General features: G+C 33.0%; 1 protein-coding gene and 1 long non-coding RNA gene across 2 annotated transcripts; one reads left to right on the top strand and one right to left on the bottom strand.

The window, feature by feature from the left end:
• The first annotated feature begins 258 nt into the window (after window positions 1-258).
• On the top strand, window positions 259-20,860 carry LOC130899564 (plexin domain-containing protein 2). The gene is made up of 8 exons (XM_057809591.1): window positions 259-896; window positions 9,960-10,147; window positions 11,965-12,306; window positions 14,919-15,050; window positions 16,313-16,715; window positions 16,776-16,927; window positions 16,982-17,326; window positions 19,474-20,860. Exons 1-8 carry the CDS (start codon window positions 815-817, stop codon window positions 19,540-19,542), a joined length of 1,713 nt encoding a protein of 570 aa, XP_057665574.1. The 5' UTR covers window positions 259-814; the 3' UTR covers window positions 19,543-20,860.
• LOC130899565 (uncharacterized) lies at window positions 18,669-22,119 on the bottom strand. Its single transcript, XR_009060042.1, has 2 exons — window positions 18,945-22,119; window positions 18,669-18,849 (listed from the first exon to the last, which is right to left on the bottom strand). It is a non-coding gene; the product is annotated as an uncharacterized LOC130899565 (long non-coding RNA).
• Window positions 22,120-22,431: the final 312 nt, after the last annotated feature.

Below are 22,431 nucleotides of genomic sequence, written 5' to 3'. Positions count from 1 at the left end.
AGTCACCGTTCTACCAGGGTAGAAAGGATCATAACATATGAATACATTTACTCGATCAGTTTCCGAACAAGAATGAAAGGATGCGGGTTAATTTCGAACATTCAGTTCATGATCAGGTTAACCCGATCATAGTTTCCGAAAAGTCATAGAGAGACCGCAATGTAAGTGAAATTGTACTGTTAAAGAGAAAACGAACATTATGGTGATCCAATCAGAATCGAATATCCATACTCTCTCTATCTTCAATATTAACTCTATGGGAATAAAGATAATTAATTTGTGATCGTATTGAAATATTGTAAGTAATATAATTTTTAAATATTAGTTAATCCTTTATAGAATAATAGTTGATTTTCTTATATGGTTGTACAGCTTAGAACAACGAGTCAAACAACACGTAACTATTCTTACTTAAGTGGATGTACTTAACAAAACCAAGAAATAAAACTGATTTAACTAATTGAGAAACCATTCTAATGTCTAACGCGTAAAATTATTTTCGTTAATGACGCTTAGAATGATTCCTGCTCTAGTTGCTAAAGTCATAATGATATTTTTTTCTCCCCACTCTTGACTAAGCTTGACATGCCTCGTAGCCTTGCCATTTTTTACAAGCGTAGTTGATATTTGACGCAGTCGTCTTCCTGTTTTGTATGGGTACCATAAACTGTAGTTAGTAAGTTTGTTCAATTATTTAAGTTACCAGCATAGTGACAAAACATTTTAAAAATTTTCACTTGATTGTTATTTTTAAATTTCGTATTGTGTTATTGCGAGTTATTCCAAATAACTAAAATTGTGTTAAACATTAAATATGGCGAAGTGGTATAGGTGCCAAACTTTAATTGTGTGTTTATTTCTTTATATCGGAATATCAACGATCCTAGGACAAAGTGGTACGTATTTTATCATATATTTTTGAAGTTTTTTCATAATTTATATTATAATAATTATGTTACAAGTAATTGTATTGTTCAAATTCCACATTTGCGAATACCTGTTGCTTTATTTATTTTGGATTTAAAAACTTTTCGCGAAAGATCGACCAGTCTATGTATTTTTGAGATAACGTGGGTGTCGAAATATAACTGTAATGAAATTGTAGTAGTAGAAGAAAAAGAAGAAGTAGTTGATACTTTGTTAATCTTACAAATTATTTCTTTTAACATCAAGTTACAATTAGTTAAGTGTTTAGATTTATACATTAAATTATTATTTGGAAGATTTTTTTTAATACAGATATAATTTAAAAGTCATTTAGATATCCATCTGTGTATGTGTACTTAAATTAAAATACCAATGATTAATAAAATTGGATACATCAATGTGAAATGATAATTTATCATTACGCGTGATGTTTAATTGTGGTTATATCATTTTATATGTTTGTTTAAACTACTGAGAAAGCAAATAAAAGTGCTTCTAAATATGTCAGCACGTTGAATTATTTTTTATTGATCGAAAGTTGAAAGATTTTTTTATTGTTGGCTTCATGTCAATATTATATTTGGATAGATACGATGTTTGTTACGAAATTGAAATTTTTAAAATTATTTCACAAACCTCATAATTTTTTGTATGAAATCACATTTTGTTTGGATAAAACTATTATTTTTTGTTAAATTCACTATTTTACCTGGTAATATTCTCCGATTTTCGTTATTAAAAAACGTATTTTCTTGTTTTTTAATTTTTAATGAAACAAAATTATTTTTCACTGCAACAGTAATAAAAATAGGTACACAGAAGGTCGGAAAAGGGCTTTAGTACTAAGTTTTCTTTGTTAAGTTTATTTTTTCAAGTACGATGGGCCCGTTTAAAGCCTATGTGCCCCTTTACCGCCCACAATGTTACTATGGAAATGTTCGGAAGAGGTAGAAGGATAGTCTACCTAAGGACACCACTGCAAGTTAATTAAATGACAGGAAAGGACATATCCTTCAAGATCTATCTTTTTATACAACAAAGAGGTTGTATAAGTACTGGATTCGATCAAAATCAAATATGGAATTATATTAAACAATCTATGTGACGGTATAAACGTCATGATGAAGTAGGCAGTGAAGCATAAAGACAAGAAACAGCTGAAGAACGCAATACCAGTGTTGGGAAATTGATAATTGGAAAAGTTTGAATAGAATTCTAGGTTTTAGTGGAGAAATTTACCAAGTTAACAATGGATTAGATAGTTTTTATTACAACGATCTCGAAAATTACTATCACTCCTTATATCTAAGGTATTATTAGGTTATATTATCATGTTACGTAATTGATTTTGATCTGTTGTCATTGCTTCACTTCAATTTTTGATTTAGCTTAATGTTTAATGTTAGAAAAAAATTTTTTTTCAACTTTCCGGCTATCAACTACAAACTTTAAGCATGCTATTTTTGCTACTCAAGTTTTGAGATAGACAAGCGAAGATAATGTCAGTAAAATTAAATACAAAGATAAATTTGTTGTTTCAAAGTTTTATTTGTAGCTTAAAAATTAGAGTAAAAGTTACATAGCACTTTTTGATTAAATTGGTTTAAAGTTGTTTATTTTATCTTGTCTTCAATTTCAAGTCTATTTCAAACTGTTACATATTAGTTTTCAACTCTTTTTATGTGATTTATGGAATTTGTCCAATTTTTGGTTCTAATGTTTGAACTTTCTTCCATTATCACAACGAAGGAAAAATTTTTGGGTCAATCGTTATTAGTTGTTGTCTGTTTTTTCATTTGGAACCATATAAATTCGATTAGATTTAAAACATAATGGTACGAAGGTAATCTTGAAACTGTGTGACCATTTGTCTTTACCTTTACGTCTACAATATATTCGTTGACAATTATTTTTGTTTCTAAAACCTCCGAGTTACTTTTTCGTATAAAACTCTTCAAAATGTAAGTCCTATTTAAGAGGAATCTCATTTAGAAGAATAAAATGATACGAGGCGTTATCTAATACAATTAAACTGTTTGCATGTAATGCTGGTTCTAGTTTTTCTTTCAACCCAGACAGGAAAATGGTCCCTTCAATATCCTGATGGTAATCTAAAGATCCATCCTCAACATGTTAGAACTAATGCATCATTCACTCAACGTTGCTTTCCAACGCAATGTAATATGCATAAACATTTATCTCTCGAATGGGGAATCATTTTTCCAGGCTTTACGAACGGTATCTTGGCACTCAAACCAATTCCGAATATTATTTCCTGGATGGCATCTCCCCTGTTCACTCCTCGACTACAAAGTTGGTTCAAAAATTGTTTACTATTCAATTCGCAGTGGGGCGTTTCTTATATCTTTTTGACTCATGAGCCCTTTAGTCTTCAAAATCCAACGCGTTAAGTTAGTTAATTTAGCAATTCTTATTATGATTGCATTATCAAATTGTCTCAAGAACACAGTATTTTTATTTATTTTAAGAAATTTATGAATTAAATAAATCTCACCTAGCCACGCCACTGCTTATCGCAGACTGTCTGGCAGGAATATTTCGAAGAAATTGTGTACATACGCCTTCCGACAGCTTCGGCCAATAGAAATGCGTTTATGTTTACGATTCGATGTTTTCATTGGTAAAGAGTGGAGATGATGAGTCCACGTGGACTGACGGTTTGTTAGATGTTTACCGAATTTTATACGGGGAGTAAACATTATTTATATTGATTGTTTCTCGCATAACTGTCTTCTCCAATTGATATTGGAGGAACTATAACTTTATCTTTTGGCCTCATCACTATTTACTGGGAAAGTTAACCTTGAAATTTTCCGTCTACGAACGGATTTATTATTTGAGAGGATAATAATTAGTTTAGCGGTCAATGTTAAATTGATAAAATTAATTTTTGTTGGCTGATAGTAAAACCTTGAATCGTTCAAATTTATAAAGTACAGATATCAAGTGTTTGACCTCACATTTATGTTATAATTTTTAATCGATGAGGTCAATATAATGATTAGTACACAATGCAACTTATTCTTTTTCATATACTCGATTTTATTATTAATTGAATACAATGTTTACAAAAAAATTATCTTAATTTCTTTTGTCTTCGTATTATGAATTTTAGATAAGAATTATTAGAACCGTTATCGTGTATTAGTCATACGAGGGCAGCTACTTAAATATTCAGATATCTAGAAATAAAAACAAATATTCATAATTGGACCGGTAGATTTCGAACTGTCTCAAACAAAAGGAGAAGTTTAATTATTATTTTCTATTAATTACACGTGATGTTGTTTATTTACAAAATAGAATTTTTCTGAAATACTCGATAGTTATGAGGTTTCAATTTGATATTAACAGACAAGAATAGTTATGAGACAGTCTGTTAATAAATTTAAAGCTTTCTGATAAACTATATTTTGTTTTCCGACGCGCGAATCCGGAAAACTCCAAGTTGATATCGAAAACTTCCAACGACTAGCCTTGCGGTTTATTTACGGTTATCACAAAGGCCAGGCGTATCGGAAATTGTAAACTCCTTTGTATTTTTCCTTTATGATTGTTCGCAATTCTGACATAACAATAGGACTATTTTCTTGATCTGTATCTCATTGGTAATCAGTGCTGTTAGCACGTGAAGTAGCTCTTCGCACATTTGATTGACTGCCACGACTTAGGTCATGTCTTCTTCTCGTCATCGTAAATTTTAATTAATCAAAATGAAAAAAGTTTTCACGCGCTTAGCAGCATAGCTATTACAAAATATCAACAGACTCTTTGTCTGAAGTATCGATCGACATAGAGGATGGATTGACATATTAATTGGTTGTCAAATGCCAAATATTATGGTTGCTTTTAGAAATTCATTTTGGGACAAAACATCAACGATAAACAAAATTGTTGTTTTTATTTAATTCCGAGCATTTTTTTCATATTTTTTCACCTTTTAAACTTTCTCTGGACTTCCACAAATAATTCAAGACCAAAATTAACCAAATCGGTCCGGCCGTTTTCGAGTTTTAGCAAGACTAACGAACAGTCACCCATCAATTCAATGTTTTGACTGTACAAAAACGATTTTTTTCGAACACTAGCTGGTGCACCAATCAAAATTGACAAAACAGCGTCGTTTTATAACCATGGATGAAACTTGAGTCAATCACTTCAAACCCGAAACAAAAGAATAATAAAAACAATGGATTGAATAGGGAGAACCGGCTCCAAAGAAGACAAAGACCGTTCAATCTGCAGGTAAGGTCTTGGCGTCGGGTTTTAGGGATGCGCTTGGGTTAATTTTCGTTGATTATCTTGAAAAAGGAAAAACTATCAACGTCGACTATTTTGCGAATTTATTTCAACGCTTGAGCGAATAAATCAAGTAAAAACGGCCGCATTTGGCTAAGAAGAAAGTGTTGTTTCATCAAGCTCACATATCCTTGTAAATATAAAAATCGATAAAACCACCAACAACGTTGACGGAATATAATATCCGGTATTTAAAGTTCATTGTCCTTTTGTATGAGTGAATCATATTGTTGGTACTAATATTATAATTTGTTATTGGATGCTTCGACAAAAACTAATGGTCTACGAGGATGATCCCAAAAGTATCCGGCCCAAAAAAGAAAACACAAATTTTTGGAATAAAATATATTTATTTTTTAACGTAATTTCCTTTTAGCTCCATACATGCTTCTCGTTTGACCACTCAACCATTTTTTCAAGTCTGGGAACAGAAAGTAATCCGAAGGGGCTAAATCCGGCTTATAGAGTGCGTGAGGTAGCAATTCAAACTTTTAATCATTAATTTTGGCCATTGCACTAACGGATGTTTGAGCTGGTGGATTGTTTTGATACAATAACACTTTCTTCTTGGACAAATGCGGCCGTTTTTACTAAATCGCTTCGCTCAAATGTTGCAATAAGTTCGCATAATAGTCAACGTTGATAGTTTTTCCTTTTTCAAGATAGTCAATCAAAATTAACCCACGCGCATCCCTAAAATCCGACGCCAAGACCTTAACTGCAGATTGAACGGTCTTTGTCTTCTTTGGAGCCGGTTCTCCCTATTCAATCCATTGTTTTTATTATTCTTTTGTTTCGGTTGTGAAGTGATTGACCAATTTTTCAAACATGGTTATGAAAAAGCTTTACTTCTGTGGAACATTGCCAAAAACTTGATGGAAACATCTTCACGACGCTGTATTTGTTCCATTGTGGGCAAACGCGGCACCCATCTTGCGCACAGTTTTCGCATGCCCAAAGTTTCAGTTAATATACGATGACAATCATCCAGAACCGTTTTGTTGATTTTCTTCAACATTTCTGGAGTCGTTATTTGATCGACCATTGCTCTGTTGGTCTTCGCAGGTCGTACGGTCTCGTCTAAACGCTGCTACCCGATATTTCACTCTTGATACCGAAAGAACAACGTTCACAATTAATGGCTGCTAAACGAATACTCGCCTCGAAACATGTGCTGTATAGATTCTATACTTTCTAGTGGTAATTTTCAAGCAACTACCGTCATCTCTAGGTTAAGCCAGGTTCTTTTGGAACCATCCTCGTACAACGCCTCCATTTTATCCTGGGTCTCTTACTGCCCCTCTTTAGGCCTGCAGCGCCCACTTTGGGAATAAGTGGTGTAAAATAACGGACATTTTTTATTTTCAGTTTGTAAGAAATCGATTCGACCTTCGCTTTATAAAATGAAAGAGAAATTTTTGTATTATTTTGAAATTTGATTTATTCGAGACACCTCGTATACTTTTATAACCATCGTTTATCGATAATCTTGATATGTACTAGTAGCAATAAATTTTTCACACATCAAATTTGTTTAATATATTGAATCAAAAACGTAGCGTCATTCATCGCAAAAAAAACAAGTTTTAATTTTCATTAAGGATTCGCACATGACCCGATTTATATTTAAAACCGTGGGTCTCAAACTAGGCCAGACGGAGTATCTTCTTTTTTTATTTACAATCGGTTATAGTGGGTTAATCTATAATTTAAAATTGTTATTTTCTATTGAGAATCAAGGGAAAAGGTCAAAGCCAGAATAATGCAAATAAAAAAGTTTGTTGAGATCAATTTAATGTCATCTTTATTTATTAATTGTATTTACAAGGTCGTAGACGTAATTGTACGTGTTTATGTAGGTATTTCATGCTTTTACCTAAGCCGATAATCGGTGCAAATATACTTTGATAATTTATGTATATGAATTAGAACGCCTGCTAGATTAAAAGCGTTTTACCATAATTTACCATAATTTAAATCCCAGGCGATGTATACATAAGTATTAGAAATATATTATAATTAGTACACTTTGGTGTTTAATTTGTTTTGCCACAAACCCACTACGAAATTATATATATATATATATATATATATATATATATATATATATATATACAGACAGACTTCAAGTTCACATTAGGGCAAAAACTTTAACATCTCAATAAGGAAATTCATGATTTGTGATCGGTGTGATCAATTTCATTAATAACTTGGACATGGGAACTGACCTCGCGTGTTTCATTCTACAGCAGTTATCGATGGTTGTCATTTGAAAACTCTTTTTCTGGAGTGCTTGAGCTACGACACGATATATGTGCTTACCTCACTTATATATTGGCTCAGTAGCTTGCTCAAAGACGGAACCATCCAGGTCGTTATCGATGGAAACACCTCGGAAAGGTTTGAGATCAACGCTGGTGAAAAACCGATCAAATTAGTCGTCCTGGTAAACTAAGGTCCGTAGACAGTAACAGATCGGTGATAGGCGATCCAGGGTTGATTAAAAACTTGGATAGCTTAGGTTTTACCATTTCTTTGAAACAGTGCAAGCCTGTGGAATCAGCTACCAATACACATACAGATTTTCCAGATCCAAAGTTTTCATTAAAACAGTTTAATGAAGAAAATGAATTATCTTTAGAAGACGAGTTTTTGTAGTATCTTTCAAAACTAAGAATGACGATTCTGATGAATATATTCCTATCCACAATATCAAAAATGTAGTGTGGGTATTGGATCAATTTACAAGGATACTTCGTTAAAGATTGAATTCAAATCGAACTCCTTTGAAGAGTTTTGGTGTAACGTCGAAAAATAATTGCCAGGATACCTTTTGTCACTTCCTACTTTATTTACTTTCTTTGTTACTACTTCAGATCTGTTATGATGTGTAGTACATAGTTTCATTCATACTACAGAGATGCCCGCTTTCTCGTTTCCAGAGAAACCGAACGGTCACTGCAGTTTTCCTTTGCTGCTGGATCATCTTCTCGAACTAGAGCTACTGGATCGTCGCTTTTCCATGAACAACGAATTGAATTTTGTACGAGCTCGCTTGGACAACATTGGAATGGCGTATGGCGTATTCTGTCATAAGGGTTCCAGTAGATGTGTAAGAGAGTACCGACTTCCGTTTGGTAAGGGATCAGTTATCATGGTGTCTACGAGGCTTGGGAATTGGGAAACCAGCCAAACAGGCACAGCAAATTGGTTTTTGTATAGATCAGTATAGATCTCGAAAATCGCATCGTACAACATATTGAACCTGCACTCTTAAGGCTCGCGTATCTATGGTTGCCTAACTTGAAAGCATGTTACAATTGTTCAAAGGCTTGTTTTATTCCTTATCCGAAGAACTAGAGCCATTTCTTAAAAATTTTCAATGTGATTGGCCTTAACTCTGTTACTTTATGAAGACCTGATTTCAATTCTGAATAAGGACATGTTGATCTTTCGCAATGATTGTAGAAACTGTTGGAGTAAACGGCTTCCAAATTTTTGTCAAAACGCCCCTTGGCGTTCCAATCAACTGAAACAATGAGTTTCATTAATCCCAATGAGACTTCCAACGATCCGGAATAATCAGTGCAACTGATGTCTGAAGCATTTGACATTTTGTTGACTGCAAACAGATGCAATAAGATAAAAGACTATCCCAGACTATTCCGGATTCCAAAATGTAGATTTTGGTTGGATCAAAATATGTAGATGTTTCAAAATCTATGCCTACTCAAGTTATGGCGCAGAAAAAAGACGGGACACCCTGGTTATGGTATGGAGACGTTCAGACGGAGCTAGGATTATTCCTGGAGACGACACGCAACCTTTATGCACGACCCCACACTGCTCGGACTTACCGAGTGTCCTGACGAAGCTCAAATGACGCAATTTTTTTGACCTGCCGGCAGTCCAGATATAATTGGTATGACACGTGCCTACTTGTGTAGGAATGGGACATTTTTCCTCAGAACCTGATCCAAAATATGATCCAAAGCATGCCTCGTAGTTTCCAAGCTGTTATCAATGTCAGATGAGGGTATAACTCACTATTGAAGACATTAAAATTTGTTTTGGTTCATAGTAAAGTGAAATTTTTCATTTTCATTACTTTCAACGACAGAAAATTCATCACGCCACGCGGAAATTTGGACAAACCTAAAAGGAGCCTTGAGTTTAAAAAATTTGTCAAACACTACGTAAAATCATTTCCATAGAATTCTTTCTGATTTTAATTGACTCATGACCTAAAAGGCTTCTTTTTAATTGTCATGGGCTCGATCTAAGTATTAAAAACAACTTTCTAATACAGGGTAAACGTCTAATTTGATTTTGGCGTATCGAATCGTTTCAAAATATGAGTCACTATACAATAATTGTGAGATTCAACTCTAGTTTAGTAAAAGGCTGTTTTCTTTTCGAATAAATTGAATTTATAATCGTTAATCTTACATTATAACCTATAAAAATTTGATTCTATTCTTCATGTAGTTAAGACGGAAACGTATTCATTTTTAATTCCGAAGCGACAATTTCCGGATAATATACACGTGTTGTGGATTATTTTTAACGACCCGATGTATTTATCAGATAATAGACACGTGTTGACAGTCGGCACGTACCTCAAATTCATCTTTTTCATAAAAATAGATTTTCAATTTATTTTTTTTTAAAGTTTTTGACCGGTATAAAAAAGAATTTATTTGTTATTACAGTATTGGATCGGTACGATTTGGAAGACACGTACGACAATTCGTATCAACTCGTTTTTAACTTACTGGAAGAAAATAAGCCCCACAACCTTTTTAAAAGGGACGTTTCCAATTCTACTAAATACGAATCCAACTCCACTACAATATCAAATGTTCCGGACAACGAAACAAACGAAACAAATACAAAAAAGGTAAAAGAAAACAGTATTTTCAAATGCAAAATTCTTCTATGGCTTGTTCAGTTCCATCTCGATCTTATCTTTAGCACGATGGACTTTCAACGACCTTGTTCATAATTTAATCGTTATCCCGATCATTTCTTCATGGGACTTTTATTGTACCTCCATAATTTATAAAAGCTTTCACTATTCGTTAGTTGGTATCACTGTTGCCTTTTGTTAAATGGTCTTTATAGCCTTTATGACCTCCATACCTTAGAGGACCGCCATCTTGTGCAATATCACCTCTAAATTCATCTTCCACAATTTTTTAGGTCTTAAATTAGCCCTCTTGCAGTAATTAACTTAATTTTCTGCTCAGAATTCCTACTTCTCGAAAGCCTCGATTTGTACACAGATTTGTAACTCAAAATTTTCTTTTTTTCCTTCTATTGCGAGAAAATCCATACAACTTTATAGAGAACAATCACCTCTTCTCTTAATAATGCAGAGATGTACTCTAAACATTTTTTTTTCGACAGACTTTGCGGCGAATTCATTTTTTTCGACTTGTGTGCACACAAACTTGTGCACACCCGAAAAATTCGTGAATGAATGGCTTCGTCTAAATAACAGGGCCTCAAACATGAGGTGACCTCTCAAAACCTTTGTATTTAAGGAGTTTTTAGATTATTGACCTTTGGATTATACAGGGTGTCCCAATTCTCTAGTATCGACATTAACTTGATATCGACCTATTTGATTTCCGCACGGTAGGAAATATTTGATGTCTTTTTTTTTACCGTGTGAGTTTCGAATTTTGTAAATAACAAAATCTCATTTTTTAAAATGGCACACCTTTAATAGAAACACGATGAACCAACACAAACCACATCGAAAGTTGAAAAACTACAAAAAAAGCTCATACTGTCAGTTTGGTGTGTTTTTTGAGCTGCTTCCAAGGAACTAAACGATCAATTCTGATGTTTACTGTCAACAATTAATGAAACTGGATTATCAGAATTATCACCATGATGATGCAAGGCCTCACACATGTTTGGCAACTCGTGGGAAACTATTGGAGCTTGACTGGGAAATGATGCCACATCCCCCATACAGCCCTGATCTGGCACTCTCTGATTGCCATTTATTTCGAAATTTGCAGAATTCTTTGAATGGTCAAACTTTGATGACCTTCAATCACATCTGGTTCAGTTTTTTGCTGATAAGGACCAGAAATTTTATGAGCGCGGAATCATGAAGTTGAAAGAAAGATGGCTAAAGGTCATCGAGCCAAATGGAAAATATATAATTGATTAAAAACAATTATTCTTTGGTAAAAAGTTATCTACCGCAATGAAATATAGGGTGTTCCATTTAAAATTTTAAAGTTGATGTCGATACTAGAGAATTGGGACACCCTGTATAATCCAAAGGTCAATAATCTAAAAACTTCTCAAATACAAAGAGCTCTTTTGATAACTCTGGCAGCTATATAAATAGGCCTATCATTTATCTTGTTTCTTAATATTTTGTGATTATTTCGACAACATCGTCGACGTTACAAATTTTCTATAACCTGGTGAAGCGGTTTACCAGCCAAATAACCGACGTTAAGGAAAAATCCTTTTTCACTTGCTAGAGTTCTTTTTTCGTCCTCTTTTGGCCAATGGTCGTAACTTTCCTTCTTTCAGCTAGGACAGCACAACCCCACGCAACCACCACAATCCCAGCCCTGCAGAGGAGCAGTTCCTATATCAGGATCAGCTCCAATAAACCTAAATATTTTCCAACGAATCTTTTATTTCGACAATTTTTCTATGATTTTATTAAATTTTCTTTATATTTAGATTGTGACTGTACCTATAGAAAAAACCTACACCAACATATCTCTCTTAGAACATCCCCTGACTAGGAATCTGGGGGAAAACGGTACGGGAATCAGACGTAATGTAACAGCAGTTACTTCAACACCATCGTCGAATGTAACAATTTTTCTAAAAACGAATAACACCGATACAACAAACGTTGTTAACAAAACAGTTAACAAAAGTACAACAAAGACAAACGTTATTGAAATCAACGATGATATTTACAACGATTTTAACATACCGAGCGATTTGGATACCGAAGAAGGAAGTAAAAAATTCAATGAATCTTTATCCAAACATAATGTTACAGCTTCGAAAACTGTAAGTGTTTTATCTGTATCTATTTAGATTTTTCTATTTTGATATAACTTAGAATTTTTTAACTGACACGGATTGTTAGATATTTAAACCTGCGGCAGTCGAGCGGACTACTAGTACAGCAAATTATGCGATTTTGAGCTAAAACCTTAAATTAGTCTAGCAACGGCACGGATTTTCGAAATTTTGGAACTTGAAACTCAAAAATATTTTGCATCGCGATTAACTCGAAAACTACGTAAAATTCGAAAAAAGGTGCCGGAACCAAAACTGTAGAGCACAAAATTCTCTATAAAAAAGTATTCCAGGTATTTGTTCCTAACCTCAATATTTTCACCGTAAAATAAATTTATATACTAAAAAATATTTTGAATCGCGATTAACTCGAAAACTACGTGAAATTCGAGAAAAAAATGCCGGTTTCAAAACTGTAGAGTACAAAATTCTTTACAAAAAATGTGCTGCAGCAAAAAATGTACTGCATAAAATTCTCTACAGATTGGTCTTCAAGCATTTTTCCTAACCTCAAAATTTTCACTATAAAATGGGTTTGGACGCTCAAAAATATTTTGAATCGCGAATAACTCGAAAACTACGTAAAATTCGAAAAAAAGTGCCGAAACCAAAACTGTAGAGCATAAAATTCTCTATAAAAAAGTATTCCAGGTATTTGTTCCTAACCTCAATATTTTCACCGTAAAATAAATTTATATACTAAAAAATATTTTGAATCGCGATTAACTCGAAAACTACGTGAAATTCGAGAAAAAAATGCCGGTTTCAAAACTGTAGAGTACAAAATTCTTTACAAAAAATGTGCTGCAGCAAAAAATGTACTGCATAAAATTCTCTACAGATTGGTCTTCAAGCATTTTTCCTAACCTCAAAATTTTCACTATAAAATGGGTTTGGACGCTCAAAAATATTTTGAATCGCGAATAACTCGAAAACTACGTAAAATTCGAAAAAAAGTGCCGAAACCAAAACTGTAGAGCATAAAATTCTCTATAAAAAAGTATTCCAGGTATTTGTTCCTAACCTTAATATTTTCACCGTAAAATAGATTTATATACTAAAAAATATTTTGAATCGCGATTAACTCGAAAACTACGTGAAATTCGAGAAAAAAATGCCGGTTTCAAAACTGTAGAGTACAAAATTCTTTACAAAAAATGTACTGCATAAAATTCTCTACAGATTGGTCTTCAAGCATTTTTCCTAACCTCAAAATTTTCACTATAAAATGGGTTTGGACGCTCAAAAATATTTTGAATCGCGATTAACTCGAAAACTACGTAAAATTCGAAAAAAAGTGCCGGAACCAAAACTGTAGAGCACAAAATTCTTTACAAAAAAAGTGCTGCAGCAAAAAATGTACTGCATAAAATTCTCTACAGATTGGTACTGCATAAAAGTTTCACTATAAAATGGGTTTGGACGCTCAAAAATATTTTGAATCGCGAATAACTCGAAAACTACGTAGAATTGAAACTTCGAGTTCATATGTGGTCAATATTCCATGATGCGTTTCGATTTTTTGAAAACGAAATAGTTTTCCAAGAGTTAGAGCAGTTTCCATGTGCGCCTGGAACGTAAATTGCGAGCTGATTCTCCGGCTTTCTCCGACAGTTTTTTGTTAAAATAAAAAAAACTCCACGACACACAACGGCAGAATGTTCTGGACAGCCGAGCCGCACTTCCGAGAAGAACGATCTCGCACTCGGTCGCACATGTAGCAGCAACCCACCCCGTTATCTTTTGGAACTTGCTGCAACCATAGAGGATCTTCAATACCCAAGAGCTTTAGCTTTCAGATCATTAGGAAGACCTTGTGTATCCAGACGTTTCCTTATTCGCGGTTAAAGAAGGTAATATTACCATAGATCAGATCTTATTGTTTCTTGAGCAGTCATATTTGATCCACTGATTCCACACCTACTTTAATTTTATTCTAGAACGATAAAATCTCTGTTTTACATGAATCACCATCATCAGGATCAATTTTCTGATCGGGATGCATGGTACTAACCAAAATTACAAATTTTTCTTCGTACAATATGAGACCACAAATGTTCCAACCAATATCAATTTCTTTCCACGGAAAAATTGACGTGAACCAATTATCTATGGTCACATCTTATGAAGAAACTTTGAAAGGTTCCCCCGGCTGCTTGCCGTGGTAAATTTGCTCGGTATCTACATTTTGAAGGGACGTTGTTTATGTCTAGTTCAAATAGTTTGATTAATAACAACTCTCAATGACATTTACCACGAGAATTGTTCCAAATTCCACTCTATCAGTACAAATTACCTAAAGGCGTATCATCTTCGCCAAAAACATCAGCTAAGTCTACGTCAGAAGCAAGTTTTTGTAGACCAAACAACTTGAACTGACCTTACTCAGAAAACTGCACTCGTTGTCGTGCGAACGCACACTGAGCAGGCGCGGATGAAAGTACAGAGTCGCCTCAATCCCCCATCAACTCTTCGCGACGTTCTATGTAAAACAACATGGCTGCGAGGCAGTCGTGGTTCGCGTGACTGCTGCAGATATTTTTCCAATTATTTTATATCCGACGTTTTGGTTATAGCATGATATCAATTTAATTTTATAGGATCCAAACTTATTTTATAATACATCCATATTTGATGATCCCAATATTGGACGATCTTACTGGGTGAACATGTCAGATATACCTGAAGTTAAAGTCAATGATATTTTATCGAATTCACATCGAAGAGCAGCAGTAAGTTTTGTTTTTCGTTATTTACATTAGTTTAAAATTGTTAGTATTATATTTTGAATGGTTTATGAAATACAAGATGTTAAAGTTACGTTGTGAGATGTCTTTAATATTTTTTTTGTAATTGTCATCAATTCATCTTGAATAGCTTTGCAAGTTCTATAATTTTTATAAATTTTTTGCTATAGGTTCTTAATATACAAGGTGTGCAATTATTATTAAATTTAGATGAAACTGGGTCTTTCAATTTCAATTATTTTTTTCTAATTTTTGAATTGACAGCATTTCGTTCCACTTTTATTAATTTGAGAAGAGAAGTTTCATAATTTGCCGCAATTTTCGTATTTTTGTTGCCATAGGTGATTGATATACAAGGTGGTGCAATTATTATCATATTTAGGTCTTTTAATTTTTGTTATATCTTTCCAATCCATGAAATGACAACTTGATGTTATAGTTTTATTAATATCAGAAGAAGAGTTCCATAATTTAGTATAATTTTTATATTTTGTTGTCTCTGTTGTAAATTTCATGATTTTGTATTCTCTAGTTCTCAATATACAAGGTGTGCTGTTATTATTGATTTCATATGAACCAAGGTCTTTCAATTTCTGTTTTATCTCTCCAATCTTTGAATTAAAAGTTTTTTGCTCTATTTCCATCAAAATCAGAAGAAGAGCTCCATAATTTGTTGTAAATTTCTTGATTTTGTAGACTCTAGTTCTCAATATACAAGGTGTGCTATAATTATTGATTTTAGATGAACCGATATCTCTCAATTTCCTTTTTATCTTCCTAATCATCGAATTAACAGTTTTTTGCTCTATTCCCATCAATATCAGAAGAAGAGCTGTATAATTTGGTATCAATTCCATTATTTTGTAGTCTCTAGTTCTCAATATACAAGGTGTGCTATAATTATCGATTTTATGTGAACCAAGGTCTCTCAATTTCCTTTTAATCTTTCTAATCATTGAATTAACAGTTTCTTGCTCTAAAGAGCTCTATAATTTGGTGAAATTTTCATATTTTAATTACCCAGTAACAGTTTTATGTAGTAGATTCACGATTCTTCAATCTCATTCAACCCCCTAATCATTGATACACATAATTGATGATAAAGTGACGTCCTTACCTAATTTCTGTCATCACAAATTGATTATTTCTATCCATATATGTATTTTACAATAACATAATCAAATTGTACCGTTCCGCATTATCCATTATTCTGGTATTTGCTTTAATTTCCCAATCACCTTTTCCAGACCGTGAAATTATCATTCAATTTCCCGTTTTACGGACATTTGATAAAGAACGTGACCATAGCCACTGGCGGTTTCCTTTACACCGGCGACTACGTGCACACTTGGTTAGCCGCAACGCAATACATAGCGCCGTTGATGGCCAATTTCGATACCAGCATATCGAACACCAGTTTCATCAAGTACCACGACAACGGTACCGCCTTCACCGTCGAATGGGAAAAAGTCGTCCTACAAGATAAACCCGAAGACGGCGAATTCACCTTCCAAGCTACCTTATTCGATAACGGCGATATCATCTTCGTTTACAAGAAGGTACCTCTACTCGTAGATCAAATCCAAGAGCTACATCATCCGGTCAAAGTCGGTTTATCCGACGCCTACATAATGGACCAAACTGTATTCCGTAAGTTAAGTTGCTAATTCCACCGTCGTTAAAATTGTTAAAAATCATTTTAATTTCCAGTTGTACGTAGAAAAACTATATACGAATACGACAGGGTGAATTTCAACAAGACCTACATAAAAGATTGGACCTCGATCGTGTTGAAAGCCCTTCCGACGTGTTTGGATGCCCAAGATTGCAATTCGTGTCTATCGAGGAAATTGAATTTCGAAGTTGGTACCATTGCATCATTCAAAGTGTCACGTGATTGATTAATTTTTTTTTAGTGTTTCTGGTGTTCGGCTTTGGATAAGTGCTCGCAGGGTTACGACAGGCACCGTCAGAATTGGTTGTCGCACCAGTGCGATAAAACCGCATTCAAAAGCGTCTCTTTGTGTCCGAACGTCGATAATTCTTATATTTTCAATCACGATACTCAGGAATCGGTTAAAGACGATCCGGATAAAATGGCTTTGGCGGGAAAAGTCGTTGGTTCCGGTGCGCAAAACGACGTCGGGATGTCCGGTATATTGGCCATATTGTTTTTGATCGGGATGGTATCGGGATTGACCTTCTGGGTGTTTTACGCTTACAGGAATCCGCATACTACCAGCGGACAAATTTTAATTAGAGTAAGTTGGTTTTTTTTTTCGTGAAAAATTCTCAATTTTTCCGGTTTTGTGTGTCTTGGTTACCTAATTTGATTTTATCTCTAATACTCTTTTGAAAAACGACTAGAACTCGGCGGAATATTCGATAACTTACTAGGGAAAAGGCCAAGTTTGAAGGGAAAAAGAAGAATAACTCAACCAATTTAACAATTTTTATAATATAATGAGGATTTTTTAAAAATTTTGACGTTTTTTGAAATCTCTATCGTTAATTTCTATTTTCTATTCATTGAAACGTTGCTCTTATACAAAAAACCGTTCTTGTTTCGAATATACTTCTAAATTATTCTAGAAGTGTCAGGAACGTATCTAGAACAACCTCAGAATATTCTTTAACTGTTCAATCGTGTAAACGAATGTTAAATTGGAAAAAGAAGAATAACTCAACCAATTTAACAATTTTGATAATAGACCGAGGATTTTACATAAATTTTGAAGTTTTTCCAAGTTCCTATATATCAAATTTTTCTTTTCTATATAATTAGATTAACTTTCGACATTATTCTAGATTATACAAGTAAAGTTTGAAATACACCTGGGAATTTTCAGAATAATCTAACAGTTTGGTGGTTTTGAATTTTTTTATTCACAAAACGGTAGATTTTTAAAAAATTTTGACGAATTTTCTACTATATTTTTCAAATATGGTTTGGAAAACTTCTAGAATACTCGGTAACTTTGTTATTATATAGGTAAAGGCCAAATTACAAAAGAGACAGAAGAATAACATTTAAAATTTGACAATTTTGTAGTTTTTAACATTTTTATTGGCGAAGAAAAAGGATTTTAAAAATTTTTCGACTTTTTTCCATATTTCTACCTGTCAATTTCTTCTTTAACTCTTGTAGTGCTTCGCCCAATTGTACCCAATCCCGTTTTCTTTCGAATCTTCTTCTAGATTCATCAAAAAGAGTTTGGCTAGACTTCCAGATCATTTTAGAATATTCGATAACTTCGTTATTATATAGTTAAAGGCCAAATTACAAAAGAGAAGAAGAAAAACACGGAATTGTACAAATTTTTAACATTTTTATTTCTTTTTTATCTTCCTTTGCGCTTTGCATTTGTACCCAATCCCATTTTCTTGTGAATTTTCTTCGAGATTTTTACATAATAGTCTAGAAAACTTCTGGAACCCTCCAGAATACTCGGTAACTTTGTTATTATATAGGTAAAGGCCAAATTAAAAAAGAAACAGAAGAATAACTTCACAAATTGAACAATTTTGTAGTTTTAAACATTTTTATTGACAGAGGAAAGGGATTTCAAAGAAATTTTGACGTTTACCTCAAATCCCATGTAATTTTCTTCTTTTTTGTAATTTAATTTTTTTATCAACAGAGATTAAGGATTGGACACAAATTTTGACGTTTTCCTCAATCCCTATATGTCATTTTCTTCTTTTTTCGTTCTTCGATTTTATATACAATTCGATTATTTCTCGAATCTTTTCCTATATTCTTCGCTTACAGTCTGGAATACATCTAAAAAAAGAATGATTTCATAGAAATTTTAACATTTTCCTTCATTTCCATATGTCAATCCCTTCTTTCTCTCATATCGTGCACTGATTCTTTACCTGAATCAAATTTCTCTTCAATGTCTTTCTAGTTTCTTCAGATACGGTCTAGAACATTCAGAAAACACGCCAGAATATTCGACAATTTCAGAAATTCATCAATTTTCTAGTTTTGAACTGTGTTTATTAACAGAACAAGAATTTCATATAACCTAACCTCAAAGAAAAGCAACATAACCTTTGGAACGTACAACCTAATCTCAAAGAAAAATAACATAACCTTATAAACATATACCTAACCTAAAGAAGAATAACTTAACCTCTTGAGTATATAAACTAACCTCAAATTAAGAATAACAACCCGTTGAACATATAACCTAACCTCTAAGAAGAATAACATATAACCTAACTTCATTACAATAATATTCTTTTTTCCCAGAAATAAAATTTATGGTTATGTTCGATGGTCTCCACTCAATATTTTTTTGATATAGTATATAGATAGATTTGTAATAGTATATAGGGTGTTTCATTAATATTAGTGAATATTGACTTAAGACGGAAGGCGAATTTGTGTTTTTTGTTGTAGTATCGACCCAGCCAATGGGGATGGAGAAGAGGAGAAGCCAGATACACGGCAGCTACAATTCATATGTGATTAAATTAATAATTAGGTTATTAAAAAGAAAGGCGATCAGTTTGTTCTCTAATCATATGAATAAATAAATTAACGATGTTATTCTTAACCAAATTTTAGAGAACGACATATTTTTTTTCTTCTAGTGTTGTGTAACATGATTTTCTGTGATAATTAAGAGAAAAAAAAAAAAAGATTTTAGCGTTACAGGGTTTCGGGATATAATTGATTACGGAGTCAACAGAAATCATTTTCTTTATAGATCCTGGATTTTTTTGTTTAAATCGTTTCTTCAATCATGAAAGGATGACTTTTAACCTTTTTATATGTCCGTTACTGATTTCGTCAGTAGTATGTATCCTGAATGGTGCTAATTACTAGGGCTGCGACTACTAAAACAGACAATGTGGTACCATTGGTAGTATTTTTTATTAAATCATCTCAATATTTCCCTTCCATCTGTCCTCTAAAGAGTGTAATGTGTGATTTAATCGAGTTCTTGAAGGGATAAAGGGTTGTAAACTCACGTTACAGTAGGATTAATTAACTTTCTACTGAGAGAAAAGTTTAATATTCATTTTCAGGTTTATTCGATTTGATTTATCACTATCTAGCTCTAGATTTCTCCTGTATATGCGTATATTTGGTAACTATACAAAGTGTGTTCAAAATTTGTACTGCAATCAATTAAATTTCGATTTTTCAAATCCTGTCTTTGCCTTTTGTAGTGTCTTAATATTTTTGTATACATTTAAAATAAATTGTATATATATATAAATGTTTGACTGTTTTATATTGTATATTATTAGCTCCTTTTCCGTTTAAACCTTGACTGATTATCCTTTGTTTTTTATTTGTACCAATTTTCTCTGCTTCCTCTTCGTTTTAATTAATTTTTTTCCTTAGTTCCAGCTATATATCTACCAATACTCCCATATCCACTTCTATTTCGTCCCTACAGGACCCCTTATCAGCCGTACTCGATTTTGTGGGTTATTTTCCCAATGTTTGTTAATCTTTTTCTCATTGTTATTGGAGTATTTGTATTTTATCATCCCATTTGTTTAATTCCCTTTGATTCTTTTCTCGTTTCAATGTCATTAATACTTTAATCGGTTTTAGCTACCCAAAAATTTATTGTAATTTACAAATTTCGTGAATTTCAATTATTTTTGTTTAAAATTAGAATTAATATTTTTTAGATAAATTGATTTTTGGTTCGTTTTATGATTTTTTAAATTTTTATCATCCAAAACTGAATGTTGAAAATTTACATTTTGTGCGTCTTCTATGTAAAATCGCATGAAAAATTTGTGATTTAATAAAGTTGTAAGGAAAATTTCGATTTTAATTATTCCTACCATTTCTATTAGAAACTTTTTTATTGTAGGAGCTCATAAACAAGGTAAGTTGATAATTTTCCATAAAATTTTGACACTCCCAAAGCATTCACGACAACTATAATAGAAAAAAATCACCTAAACCATAGGTTTACAAGAACAAGGCTTCAAAAAGAACAGATCCATCATCGACACAATATTCATTATCAAAAAAAATCTCTAGAATACAATAAACCTGCATACTTGTGAATTGTCGATATGACGAAGTCTTTTAACAGTGTGAGGTTGAACGAGATCTCAGTATTATTCAGAAAAAAGTTACTAAACCATAAACTAATTATTGTAATACAAGATGTTAAATAACGTCGTGTAACTAAATTTTTGTTCCCCCTTGAATCAAATTAAACAATAAAAATAAATATTGTGATAAACATGAACCTATAAAAGATAAATTAAATAAAAAGGAATAATTTATTATCAATGGGATAGAGGCTGAGCTATTAAAATATGGGGAAAATGAAAAAACAAATTCATCAACTAAAAATAAACAAGTGCTCCAACTGGATGGGAAATCCTACTTAACCTGACTTTGAAGCAGATACAGTCATCTAAGAGCCAACCCCACACCACGGGCATCATGGACGATCCGGAGTTCCGTTAGTGCATGGAGGAGGATGAACTGTGGATTAGATGTAAGGTTCAAGCCTAATAGCTTGCATATTGACTTCCAAGGGTTCAAGTCAAATCGGCTTCTCAAAGGACATCAGTCTTTGGTAACGTCAAGTGGGCCTATCTGAAGGCCCCTTGGTGGCCCACAATGCTAGTTTGAACCCTGCCGAATTCCCCTTTAACCATAAGTGCACCTCCAACAGAGAATCTCAATTTGAAAAATAGAGATCGCCCACTCTTCTTCATTTAAAAGGTAGCAGAAACTATCTGACTTTTATACATTTTCTGTTCTGGTGACAGCAGCTGCATTTCTATATAAAGAAGCAATTGACTTGTTTAATACAGTAGTTCACAGATTTATCTCAGTAGTGGCGAACCACAATGTATTACATAGATTTATCATCACAGAAATCAAGAGTTATTACAGTGGTAACAGAGTTAACAAAATTGAAAACTTTACCAGCAGTTACAGTAGTTGAAAATAAATCGAATTTAGTAACCATAATATCACCCTATTCATACAATTCTAATTGAAAATTTCATTTAATAACTTTAATTATCCAAAATAATTACAAATAATTATGTCAATGTCAGCTTTTGATATACGTCAATATTAATTTGTGACCATAGACACAACAGCATTAGACGACGCATTCGATTTTCTCTCGTTACATAATAGAAATCGTTTTTAAACTAGGAGGATTGATTTGAATTTAAGTTGGTTTTTCTGTAGACTCCTGATTGGTCAAATCTAAGACGGTTTTACACAGCACTTACAAATAGCTTTTATCGGAAACTATGATCGGGTTTACGCAATCATAATCATCATCTTGTTGTTCATAAAAAAGTAAACCAAATCATATTCACTGCTGTTCGGAAACTGATCTAAGCAATGGTGATG

The sequence above is a fragment of the Diorhabda carinulata genome, chromosome 11, assembly GCF_026250575.1.
Source record: "Diorhabda carinulata isolate Delta chromosome 11, icDioCari1.1, whole genome shotgun sequence".
In the NCBI taxonomy this organism is placed as follows: Eukaryota; Metazoa; Arthropoda; class Insecta; order Coleoptera; family Chrysomelidae; genus Diorhabda; species Diorhabda carinulata.
Note: the sequence above shows the minus strand (reverse complement) of the source record. Positions and strands in the feature narration are given on the sequence as shown.

What these genes read in the sequence shown, in the direction of transcription:
- LOC130899564 (XM_057809591.1), top strand. Translation starts at nt 815, where the DNA reads ATGGCGAAGTGGTATAGGTGCCAAACTTTAATTGTGTGTTTATTTCTT. An exon ending in ATTCACATCGAAGAGCAGCA is followed by an intron (nt 15,051 to 16,312) that starts GTAAGTTTTGTT and finishes CACCTTTTCCAG; the next exon opens with ACCGTGAAATTATCATTCAA. An exon ending in CGAGGAAATTGAATTTCGAA is followed by an intron (nt 16,928 to 16,981) that starts GTTGGTACCATT and finishes ATTTTTTTTTAG; the next exon opens with TGTTTCTGGTGTTCGGCTTT.